The sequence below is a fragment of the Ambystoma mexicanum genome, chromosome 7p (assembly GCF_040938575.1).
Source record: "Ambystoma mexicanum isolate Mex_15411 chromosome 7p, UKY_AmexF1_1, whole genome shotgun sequence".
Classification (NCBI taxonomy): domain Eukaryota; kingdom Metazoa; phylum Chordata; class Amphibia; order Caudata; family Ambystomatidae; genus Ambystoma; species Ambystoma mexicanum.
Genome location: NC_090939.1, coordinates 41086701 through 41100378, shown reverse-complemented (window position 1 = coordinate 41100378; position 13678 = coordinate 41086701). Strand labels below are relative to the sequence as shown.

The window sequence follows — 13678 nt, the reverse complement described above, 5'->3', positions numbered from 1 at the left end:
GACATCCATCCAGAGCATCGACACAGGGTTTTCTGCCCCAGAGGGTTTCCCTGGGGTCCTTCCCCTCCTTACTCCTTGTGTTGTGGGCGGAGGAAGGATCTCAGGGAGGCACTCGTTCTCTACCCCTGTCGGAATCTTTCTGAAGAAGGCATCTTAGGAAGGAGAACGACTGGTGTTTCTCTAAGGTAACCTTTTGGTGTTATTCAAATTTCTTGTAAATTATCTAATTATTACAGCTAAAGTCTAGAAAGGCTGCCCTATAGCTTATCTGTATCATAATTGCATTTAGAAACTCTGCCCTATAGCATATCTGTGGCATAATTGCATTTACAACGTCTGCTCTATAGCGTATCTGTATCATAACTGCATTTAGAAAGTCCTCCTAAATTACACTTAAAAGTCCACCTAAAAGCATATCTGTGGTGTTGTTACATTCGAAACTCTCCCTAATAGCATATCTGTATCGCAGCTAGCTCACTGAAAGTCTACCCAACAGCGTAACTGGGCTGTAGTTGCAACTGCATAGGCCGCCTAATGGCATATTCTATGGTCTAGCTACATTTCAAAACCGCCTAAAGGCTTATCTGCAGCCTAGCTCGCAATTATTACATTAATACTTAGAATAAGTGAGTAATAGCACCCTGCTTAGTTGAACCCCAGTAAACCATGAATAGTCTCACCCAGTGGTATAACTGAACTTATAAAGTCCAAATATAAAGTGTAATTTGCATCTGAAACTGTACCTAATAGCAATAATTGCAACTGGATAGCCTGCCTAATAGCATACTCTAAGGTCTAACTACACTTCTAAACCGCCATAGGCATAACTGCAGGCTAGTTTGCAATGAGTACATTAAAACTTAGAATAAGTGAATAATATCACCCTGCTTAGTTAAACCCCAGAAACCGTGAATGATCTCACCCAGTGGTAAAATATAAAGTGTAATTTGCATCTGAAACTGTACCTAACAGCAGGTACTGCTGTGATACAGTTAATCACAGAAAGAGGAAACAATTAACATCCGGTGTTATAGCTAAAGTGGGATGGAGCGAACAAAATCTTTCAACCCATCTATAGCACAGTTACTAATCATGAGTGCACCCAACCCACCAAGGTCTGCCGGAAACGACCACTGTGCACCACCCCCGCCCTCCTGCCAGCCCTGCCTCCCGTCCCCTCCTCCCCAAATCATCCCACACTCCACACATCCCCTACCCATCCCCTTTCCAAACACCAAGCCAGAGGGGTACGATGGTGAGCAAACCACCCTAAAACCACTGCTCCTCCAAACCCCTCCACCGATCAGCCTACTATGATCATACCCGCTCCCCTCACTAGCCTCCAAGGCACCCCCTACCCAGCAATCATGTACCCCCTGCTTTTCCCATCAACTCCCACCATCATCCCCCCGACCACACCCCTTCCCCTCCCTAAAAACTGCACGCCTAGCCATAGAAAGAACCAAAGCCTCATCCCTCTCCCCCTCTGACCTCCCTACCCTCTCGCACACACCAATCGCAACAAAGACACTAAAGAGGAAACGTATCTGGTCCCCCTCAATCTCTCAGCACTCATCACCTCCCCTGTCTCGACCCACCAGCTCATCCCCCCAATCACCACCCTGCCCCCACACCTCACCGTGCCTGAAACCCCTCTCCCTCGATTTCTCACCGACCACAACTGAAACTCCTAACCACCCACACCCCACCTTCAAATCCCACATGCCAAACCCGATCACCCTAACACACGCGTCCATCCACTCCCACCCGAAACCCACCAACTTTTCTGCTCGCCCACTCTTCCCATCGACCATCATCCACCCCTCCCCTCTCGCTCTCCAGTTTCCACCCTCTCCCCCAAACCCCCATCTCTGCAGCTCCGACACCAACCTCATCTACCTAAGTGAATTGCATCCTATTAAATGTCCGATCCGTAGCATAAAACAGACACAGCATCTTTGACCTCCTCGCCTCTGACAAACTAGACCTGGTCTTCATCACCGAACCCTGGTTCTCTGACGACTTCGCCCCTATCGCCAATGAAGCCTCCCCCCCTGACTACTCCCTCATCCAACTGAACCATCCGTCTAGAGGAGGAGGAATAGCATTCACCTTCAAGTCTCACTTCCACGCCTCAATCATCGACAACCAACCTTCCATTCCTTCCTGCGAATCACTCCTTGTTAAACTATCCCTTTCCCCTTCATTCTAACACAGCTTTCTAATAATCTACAGACCCCCTGGCTATGATAGACAATACTCAAACAACCGCTGCGACTCTATAGCCACCCTTCAACTAAACCCTCCCAACCTCACCCTTCTAGGAGATTTCAACATATGGCTCCACATTCCCACCAACCCTATGACACACTCTCTGGTTGACGGCCTTGATGCGATTCACCTCCAACCCCACATAAATAGCCCGACTCACTATAAAGGACACATTCTTGATGCCATATTCAGCTCCCACAATCGGATTCATCTAAACCCCTCCCCCCCTATCATCTGGTCTGATCACTTTATTGTTTCTTTCACCATTCGCTCACCCAACCCGCTTCCTGTACCCAAACCTGAACCTCTGAATCTAGGCAAATGCTGGAAGAAACTAATAATCCTTCCTGACCTAGCCGATGCACTCCTCCAGTCTCCTCCGCCTATCTGCCTACCCAATAATCAACTAACCCCCAATGCTTTTGACTCATAGCTCAACACCTCACTAATGCGGCTCACACCCTCTTGCAAACCATCAGCCCGTTGTGGCCTTTTCCCTAGATGGTTCACACCTGAATTGAAGACCAGTAAACAACTATATAAATACCTAGAACGCAAATGGCGGAAAGACAAAACTCCCCTGAGCAGATCCACCTTGGCCCGGCACCTCCATCAGTACAAGGCCGAAATCCGGAAAGCAAAACAAGCTCATTACAACTCCTGAATCCTAAACTGTAAAAACCCCAGCAAAGAACTTCACAAAATCATCACCGAATTCACCAAACCATCATGCACCGCCACCGTCCCGACCCCCTCACAATCGCTGTGCGACTCTCTCTCTCCACTTTTATACCACAGCTCTCGAAAGAACAAATGCTCTAACCAACAAACTAGCTCTCTTACACCCACCAGGCAACCCACACCCCATACTGGCCAACCCACTTCCTGCGACCACTACCCAATCAACGTTCGACTCCTTTAGTACAATGTCACCCGACCAATTTCTCAAACTTCTATCCGACCGCAAACCCTCCGGCTCTCAGCTAGACCCTTGCCCGGCCACAACCCTTAAAGAAATGTTTGCTTCTATCTGCGCAGGAGAACATGCAAGATCCATCATAAATGACTCCCTTTCCTCTGGAATTTTTCCCGACGCATTCAAAACGGTTCATGTCAAACTTTTAATAAAAAAACCTTCCCTCGACCCTCTCAAGCCCAAAAACTACCGCCCCATCTCAAACACCAGGTTCCTTGCCAAACTCATCGACCAAACTGCCTACTCCCAACTAAATGCCTTTGTCGAAGCCAACAATCTCCTAGACCCCACGCAATCAGGTTTCAGAGCCCGACACGGAACTGAAACCACCCTAACCTCAATCTGGGATGACCTTAAAAACACGTCTGACTCCGCGGGATGTGCTGCATTAATCCTTCTTTACCTATCCGCAGCCTTCGACACAATCAATCACTCAATCCTCCTTGACCGCCTCCACTCCCTAGGAGTTTGTGGAACCACTCTCAAATGGATAGCATCCTTCCTCAAAAACAGGAACCAAATAACCGTACTCTCCACCTATTCCTCCCAAGCCCGACCAGTTGACATGGGAGTTCCACAAGGAGTATGCCTATCAGCACTCCTGTTCAATCTCTACATGGCCACCCTCCCATGAATAATTTGTTCACACAACATCCTGTGTTACAATTACGCTGATGACACTCAACTAATTCTAAAACTCCTGAACTCAAAACCCAACTGCCGACCTGACCTCGCTTCCTGCCTCCTCGACATAGAGCTCTGAATGACCACAAACCACGTCTTGCTAAACCCCTCCAAAACCGAAATCATGGTATGTGGCAACTCCAAACTTCTTCCACACCCACTACCCTGGCCATCTGCCATGGGCAACTCGACTCCCTCTAATTCAGTAAAAAACCTTGGATGCACCCTAGACTCTGAACTAACACTCTCGCGCCAAGTCAACAACGTCTCAAAGTCCTGCCACTATAACCTTATCTCCCCAGCCCTCAGAACTCTGAACTGGCTTCCGGTTGCCCAAAGGGTGACCTTCAAAACCTTATGCATTTCCCACCAAGCACTGCATAAAACCGCACCTCAATATCCTCAAGACAAACTAAAACCCTATCACCCTCCACGTACTCTAAGATCAAGCTCAGCCGACCTCCTAGTCAAACCTAAAACAAACTCAGTCAGAATGTGGCGCTCTTTCCACCATCGGTCCACGGCGTAAACGTTCATTACGCCATGGAGGTAATGTCGGCTACTTACCGCCAGGGTCGTAATGAGGCCCTATGACACCATTCCGTATAGCTGTTCTCATACCATCATCTGCCTCATACTTCCCATCACCCTAACTAAACACTGCTGGTTACACACCCTCCAGCCTAGGCGTTCTCCTCAGGCCTAACGCAGCCAGCATCGGTCTGGATAAAACCTACCAGAACGAACACATACTCTTGATCTCCCAACCACCACACCTACCGCTATGAAGCAGCTATCACACGAATGCCACACCAGCTGCACACATATCCGGTGCGCACACGCACCTTTGACTCTCTCTACTCTCTCTATTGACTTGAACTTCGGTTCCCGAGGGCGTTTAACCAACCAGCGCCTTGAGACCATACCAATGGTACATAAGGCGCTATATAAATGCAAAGTAACATAACATACCATAACACACAACACAATAAACTAGGTGATACAGGTAAAGCAAACAGATTTTAAGTCTGTGATTTATTATTTACAATTCAAAAGTGTGACCGCCCTGCAGTGATGTCTAACATTGGGGCATTTGAAGAGAGAGGTGAGAAGACAGCCTCATGCTCCAGGGGCAATCACTCAGTACATGAAAGCATGGTCTGTCTTCTGCGCCTCCCACAGTTAGGGATGCAAGGCCAATGCCATCTGTATCAAAGGGAAAGCCAGGGGTAGCAAACGCTAACCTTGGATACTATAAAATGACATCTCTGCTGCCTAATCAAGTGAGCTACAATACTCCCTGGCAGCATTCAAACACAGATCGCTCTCCCTACAGCAAATTGTTACAGCAAGGGCCATTCCCCACCCAACCTTTATATGCCATCTACTCTTAGACTGAGCCGCTCTTGGCTCAGGCTTGCCAGTCCCACCCCACCTTTATATGCCATCTACTCTTAGACTGAGCCACTCTTGACTCAGGCTTGCCAGTCCCACCCCACCTTTACACGGGATCTACTCTTAGACTGAGCCGCTCTTGACTCAGGCTTGCCAGTCCCACCCCACCTTTATACGCGATCTACTCTTAGACTGAGCGGCTCTTGACTCAGGCTTGGCAGTCCCACCCCACCTTTATACGCGATCTACTCTTAGACTGAGCCGCTCTTGACTCAGGCTTGCCAGTCCCACCCCACCTTTATACGAGATCTACTCTTAGACTGAGCCGCTCTTGACTCAGGCTTGGCAGTCCCACCCCACCTTTATACGCAATCTACTCTTAGACTGAGCCGCTCTTGACTCAGGCTTGGCAGTCCCACCCCACCTTTATACGCAATCTACTCTTAGACTGAGCCGCTCTTGACTCAGGCTTGGCAGTCCCGCCCCACCTTTATACGCGATCTACTCTTAGACTGAGCCACTCTTGACTCAGGCTTGGCAGTCCCACCCCACCTTTATACGCAATCTACTCTTAGACTGAGCCGCTCTTGACTCAGGCTTGGCAGTCCCACCCCACATTTATACGCAATCTACTCTTAGACTGAGCCACTCTTGACTCAGGCTTGGCAGTCCCGCCCCACCTTTATACGCGATCTACTCTTAGACTGAGCCACTCTTGACTCAGGCTTGCCAGTCCCACCCCACCTTTATACGTGATCTACTCTTAGACTGAGCCGCTCTTGGCTCAGGCTTGGCAGTCCCACCCCACCTTTACACGCGATCTACTCTTAGACTGAGCGGCTCTTGACTCAGGCTTGGCAGTCCCACCTCACCTTTATACGCGATCTACTCTTAGACTGAGCCGCTCTTGACTCAGGCTTGCCAGTCCCACCCCACCTTTATACGGGATCTACACTTAGACTGAGCCACTCTTGACTCAGGCTTGCCAGTCCCACCCCACCTTTATACGTGATCTACTCTTAGACTGAGCCGCTCTTGACTCAGGCTTGCCAGTCCCAGCCCACCTTTATACGCAATCTACTCTTAGACTGAGCCACTCTTGACTCAGGATTGCCAGTCCCGCCCCACCTTTATACGTGATCTACTCTTAGACTGAGCCACCCTTGACTCAGGCTTGGCAGTCCCACCCCACCTTTATACCCAATCTACTCTTAGACTGAGCCACTCTTGGCTCAGGCTTGGCAGTCCCACCCCACCTTTATACGTGATCTACTCTTAGACTGAGCCACTCTTGACTCAGGCTTGCCAGTCCCACCCCACCTTTATACGCAATCTACTCTTAGACTGAGCCGCTCTTGGCTCAGGCTTGCCAGTCCCACCCCACCTTTATACGCAATCTACTCTTAGACTGAGTCACTCTTGACTCAGGCTTGGCAGTCCAATAGTTAGTATTCTGGAATTTTAACCATGGTACAATGTGGTACAAATAAGTCACCAAACTTCCAGGATTGCCCGAGCACATTCTGCAGCCACTTGTGAATCCACATTATTCCATGTACTAATTTATAAGCATCCAAATCTGCCTTGGTAACACAATCCAAATATGTCTGTATGTTACGTTGTATCCTCATTCCTGTAAACCATCTATTTCCCACTTTCTCATCCGCTTATCTTCCCCTGCTTCTTCCTTCTCCTCCAGCAGACTAAGGTCTGGATTACCCGGATGGCTGCACAATACACCAGTCTACGGGCAAGGCTTGGTGCTCTGAAACCACGATGCTGGTGATTTGGCAGAGTGAGAAATCATAGTAACATCACATGTAGATAGATCAAGGGGCAGAGCAACATGTGTTTCACACGGTGCATTCTCCAGCACTTTTAAATACAAAATAAAATGTTTTAAAAACGTTTTCTAGATGAAAACATTTCAATAGCGTTAGTAAAAGATAGAAAAGGGCCAACAAAAGAAACAAAAAAGGACCTTTTATATCACTTTATTACTTTCATAGGTTAAAAAATATATTCGTTACTTGTAAAAATATACAAAGTTCCTCTTAGTTTCCATTCAATGTAAAATGCAATACATGTTTGGAAATGGAGAGTGCTTCGATCTTATCTACCAAAGGGGGTGAAAGTCCGTTCCCTGAACCTCTTCCATTAAGATCCGTCTGATGTCATTTTAACAGATGTGCTCAAAACGGTGTCATCGAGCATTGCAAATTTTAATATTGATGTTTTTAAAAAGACCTCTATTTCGGACTGAATAGTGAAATTACCATTTGCATTTCCACATTAAAGATCACTAGTTTTGCATTAATGTACCCAAACACAATGAATATGGAATTATCTCTTCCGTGTGTACACCATACAAGACAACGTTAACCAATAGACTATTTCTGATGAATACTAACTCTTTCCATTTCTTATCATATACGATCACATATTGTACAAATCAAACAACCAACACGGACATATTCCTTACATTCTCAAACTGCTTCCTGTAAAAGGTGATAAAACTATATTATACTAATATAACATCTACCACCAAAGTGCATCATTTATATATTAATAGACTTCCTCACTGAGCCAGTCTAGTAAACAAGGAAGTATTGTTTCTATTACGATAACTGGCTAAAGATAAAAATAAAAATCCCCCAGTTGGGCTTAAACCAATATGGCTGCTGAGTAATGGGCTGCGTGGGACTCTGGAGAACACAAAGAAGAAACATTCACAAGATTCGGCCATGGACATAAAAGTTGCAGCCCACACAAAACCTCAACCAGAGAAACAAAAACTAGGGCCATGAACCACAGTTCTCAGTGCTAGAAACAAGACTTACACCTGCACCCAGAGATGCAAGCCATAGACACAGAACTAGCACCAGTACCCACAGACCTCAGCCATGAAAATAGAAATAACAACAGTGCCCACAGCATTACTCAAGGGACTAGTGCAAGACACACAGGCCACAGCCACAAAGACTGAAGATTATGCACCAAAAACCTCTTCCCTCAGCAATGCAAACAAAGGCACAAGCACCCAAAGCCACCAGCCCTAGAAAAATAACTAGTATTGGCCCCCACAATCCAAAGCCAACCTATTAACAGCCATAGTATTAGAACTACCTCCTGCACCCACAACCTACATCAGAGAAACAGAGGGATTGCCAGCAACCACAAATGTAGAAAGACAGTACCTAACACTAGCGCACACAACCATCAGCTGTAAGGACAAAAGAACTATAACTAAGAGTCACATCTCACAAGCACAGAAACAGAGGAATTAGCACCAACACCTCAACCATCAGCTGTAGAAACAGAAGAATGACCACCTGACTCGCATCTTCACTCCGCTGAAACAACAGAACTCTTCCCCACACTAACAACATTCAGCCTTTTGAACCAGCAGGACTGGCCCCAGCCCTGTCACTCCCAGGCTATGGATATACAAGGGATTAGTCCAGTCCAGCCCCCACGGTCCTGTGCTGTTAGTACATAGTACATACGTTTGCTGAAGATTGGACCCAGTCCATTATGAGGGGATCTTTCATCTCTAAATCATCCCTGTATGAAACTCTACTCACCGAAGGCTGCATAGAAGAGGAGACACAGATAGAGCCAAGCCATTGCAACGTCGTGCCTGCACCAGTATGTGCAGGAATGAAGAGGCTGTAACTTTGAAGGACGCAGGAAGGATGTGGATCTGCCCAGCAGCAAAAGAATATACTGATAGTAACATGACACAGGAAGTCACGATCTACACATGCACTGGGCTATGGCACGCTATTCACAGCAGCCCCAGGCTATGCCAGTCTGCATGCACTGGGCTATGGCACGCTATTCACAGCAGCCCCAGGCTATGCCAGTCTGCATGCACTGGGCTGTGGGCTATTCAATTAGACCCTCACCATATATCTGCTGCTCTGTCTCTAACACGGTTCCTCTGTAACCTCGGAACACCATTTATTGTTGTATACTGCTGTCAATGACTTTTATATTATCACTGCCTCTTTAACATGCCATAACCTGTTTTCAAGCAAATATTCTGTAACAGCGCCACAATGCCTATGGGCCGCTGGGACCTTTATAAATCCAAATAAATAAACAAATAAATATTGCTCTCTAGTCACACCAGCCCTAGGCTACGTCAGTCTGCATGCACTGGGCTATGGCACTCTATTCACACGCACCCCAGGCTATGCCAGTCTGCATGCACTGGGCTATGGCACTCTATTCACAAGCGCCACAGGCTATGCCAGTCTGCATGCACTGGGCTATGGCACTCTATTCACACGAGCCCCAGGCTATGCCAGTCTGCATGCACTGTGCTATGGCACTCTATTCACATGAGCCCCAGGCTATGCCAGTCTGCATGCACTGGGCTATGGCGCTCTATTCACATGAGCCCCAGGCTATCCCAGTTTGCATGCACTGGGCTATGGCACTCTATTCACACTAGCCCCAGGCTATGCCAGTCTGCACGCACTGGGCTATGGCACTCTATTCACACGAGCCCCAGGCTATGCCAGTCTACATGCACTGTGCTATGGCACTCTATTCACATGAGCCCCAGTCTATGCCAGTCTGCATTCACTGGACTATGGCACTCTATTCACACCAGCCCCAGACTATGCCAGTCTGCACGCACTGGGCTGTGGCACTCTATTCACACGAGCCCCAGGCTATGCCAGTCTGCATGCACTTGGCTATGGCAGTCTATTCACACGAGCTACAGACTATGCCAGTCTGCACGCACTATGGCACTCTCTTCACACCAGCCCCAGACTATGCCAGTCTGCATGCACTATGGCATGCTAGTCACACCAGCCCCAGGCCATGCCAGTCTGCATGCACTGGGCTATGGCACTCTATTCACACGAGCCACAGGCTATGCCCGTCTGCATGCACTGGGCTATGGCACTATATTCCCACGCACCCCAGTCTATGCCAGTCTGCATGCACTGGACTATGGCACTATATTCCACGCACCCCAGTCTATGCCAGTCTGCATGCACTGGACTATGGCACTCTATTCACACCAGCCCCAGGCTCTGCCAGTCTGCATGCACTGGGCTATGGCACTCTATTCACACCAGCCCCAGGCTATGCCAGTCTGCATGCACTGGGCTGTGGCACTTTATTCACACGAGCCCCAAGCTATGCCAGTCTGCATGCACTGGGCTGTGGCAATATATTCACACGAGCTGTAGGCTATGCAAGTATGCATGCACTGGGCTATGGCACTCTATTCACGTGAGCCCCAGGCTATGCCAGTCTGCATGCACTGGGCTATGGCAGTCTATTCACAGCAGCCCCAGGCTATGCCAGTCTGCATGGGCTGGGCCTATAGCATTCTATTCACACGAGCCCCAGGCTATGCCAGTCTGCATGCACTGGGCTATGGCACTCTATTCACACGAGCCACAGGCTATGCCAGTCTGCATGCACTGGACTATGGCACTCTATTCACACAAGCAGCAGGCTATGCCATTCTGCGTGTACTGAGCTATGGCACTCTATTCACACAAGCCTCAGGCTACGCCAGTCTGCATGCACTGAGCTATGGCACTCTATACACACCAGCCCCAGGCTATGCCAGTCTGCATGCACTAGGCTATGGCACTCTATTCACATGATCCCAAGGCTAAGCCAGTCTGCATGCCCTGGGCTATGGTACTCTATTCACACCAGTCCCACGCTATGCCAGTCTGCATGCACTGGACTATGGAACTCTATTCACACGAGCCCCAGGCTATGCCAGACTGCATGCACTGGACTATGGCACTCTATTTATACGAGCCCAAGGCTATGCCAGTCTGCATGCACTGGGCTATGGCACTCTATTCACAGGAGACCCAGGCTTCGTCATTCCACATGTACTAGGCTATGGCACTCTATTGACACAAGAGCAGACTACGCCCGTCTGCATGTAGTGGGCTATGGCAGTCTATTCACACCAGCCCCAGGCTATGCCAGTCTGCATGCAGTGTGCTATGGCAGTCTATTCACACCAGCCCCAGGCTATGCCAGTCCGCATGCACTGGGCTATGGCATTCTATTCACACAAGCCCAGACTATACCAGTCTGCACGCACTATGGCACTCTATTCACACCCGCCCCAGGCTATGCCAGTCTGCATGCACTTGGCTATGGCAGTCTATTCACACGAGCCCCAGACTATGCCAGTCTGCACGCACTATGGCACTCTATTCACACCAGCCCCAGACTATGCCAGTCTGCACGCACTATGGCATGCTAGTCACACCAGCCCCAGGCCATGCCAGTCTGCATGCACTGGGCTATGGCACTCTATTCACACAAGTCACAGGCTATGCCAGTCTGCATGCACTGTGCTATGGCAGTCTATTCACACCAGCCCCAGGCTATGCCAGTCCGCATGCACTGGGCTATGGCATTCTATTCACACAAGCCCAGACTATACCAGTCTGCACGCACTATGGCACTCTATTCACACCCGCCCCAGGCTATGCCAGTCTGCATGCACTTGGCTATGGCAGTCTATTCACACGAGCCCCAGACTATGCCAGTCTGCACGCACTATGGCACTCTATTCACACCAGCCCCAGACTATGCAAGTCTGCACGCACTATGGCATGCTAGTCACACCAGCCCCAGGCCATGCCAGTCTGCATGCACTGGGCTATGGCACTCTATTCACACGAGTCACAGGCTATGCCAGTCTGCATGCACTGGGCTATGGCACTATATTCCCACGCACCCCAGTCTATGCCAGTCTGCATGCACTGAACTATGGCACTATATTCCACGCACCCCAGTCTATGCCAGTCTGCATGCACTGGACTATGGCACTCTATTCACACCAGCCCCAGGCTCTGCCAGTCTGCATGCACTGGGCTATGGCACTCTATTCACACCAGCCCCAGGCTATGCCAGTCTGCATGCACTGGGCTGTGGCACTTTATTCACACGAGCCCCAAGCTATGCCAGTCTGCATGCACTGGGCTGTGGCAATATATTCACACGAGCCGCAGGCTATGCCAGTATGCATGCACTGGGCTATGGCACTCTACTCACATGAGCCCCAGGCTATGCCAGTCTGCATGCACTGGGCTATGGCAGTCTATTCACAGCAGCCCCAGGCTATGCCAGTCTGCATGGGCTGGGCCTATAGCACTCTATTCACACGAGCCCCAGGCTATGCCAGTCTGCATGCACTGGGCTATGGCACTCTATTCACACGAGCCACAGGATATGCCAGTCTGCATGCACTGGGCTGTGGCACTTTATTCACACGAGCCCCAAGCTATGCCAGTCTGCATGCACTGGGCTGTGGCAATATATTCACACGAGCCGCAGGCTATGCCAGTATGCATGCACTGGGCTATGGCACTCTACTCACATGAGCCCCAGGCTATGCCAGTCTGCATGCACTGGGCTATGGCAGTCTATTCACAGCAGCCCCAGGCTATGCCAGTCTGCATGGGCTGGGCCTATAGCACTCTATTCACACCAGCCCCAGGCTATGCCAGTCTGCATGCACTGGGCTGTGGCACTTTATTCACACGAGCCCCAAGCTATGCCAGTCTGCATGCACTGGGCTGTGGCAATATATTCACACGAGCTGTAGGCTATGCCAGTATGCATGCACTGGGCTATGGCACTCTATTCACATGAGCCCCAGGCTATGCCAGTCTGCATGCACTGGGCTATGGCAGTCTATTCACAGCAGCCCCAGGCTATGCCAGTCTGCATGGGCTGGGCCTATAGCACTCTATTCACACGAGCCCCAGGCTATGCCAGTCTGCATGCACTGGGCTATGGCACTCTATTCACACGAGCCACAGGCTATGCCAGTCTGCATGCACTGGACTATGGCACTCTATTCACACAAGCAGCAGGCTATGCCATTCTGCGTGTACTGAGCTATGGCACTCTATTCACACAAGCCTCAGGCTACGCCAGTCTGCATGCACTGAGCTATGGCACTCTATTCACACCAGCCCCAGGCTATGCCAGTCTGCATGTACTAGGCTATGGCACTCTATTCACATGATCCCAAGGCTAAGCCAGTCTGCATGCCCTGGGCTATGGTACTCTATTCACACCAGTCCCACGCTATGCCAGTCTGCATGCACTGGACTATGGAACTCTATTCACACGAGCCCCAGGCTATGCCAGACTGCATGCACTGGACTATGGCACTCTATTTATACGAGCCCAAGGCTATGCCAGTCTGCATGCACTGGGCTATGGCACTCTATTCACAGGAGACCCAGGCTTCGTCAGTCCACATGTACTAGGCTATGGCACTCTATTGACACAAGAGCAGACTACGCCCGTCTGCATGTAGTGGGCTATGGCAGTCTATTC

At 49.5% G+C, this 13678-nt stretch overlaps 1 protein-coding gene across 1 annotated transcript in view; it reads right to left on the bottom strand.

Annotated features, from left to right (window-relative positions):
* The window catches only part of LOC138525660 (uncharacterized), a 258954-nt gene extending 249951 nt beyond the window's left edge, over positions 1-9003 (bottom strand). Inside the window, exon 1 of the mRNA XM_069635724.1 lies at positions 8911-9003. Coding sequence (XP_069491825.1) covers positions 8911-8953 — 43 coding nt within the window. The 5' untranslated portion in view covers positions 8954-9003. The remainder of the gene's footprint in view (positions 1-8910) is intronic.
* Between the last annotated feature and the right edge of the window lie 4675 nt (positions 9004-13678).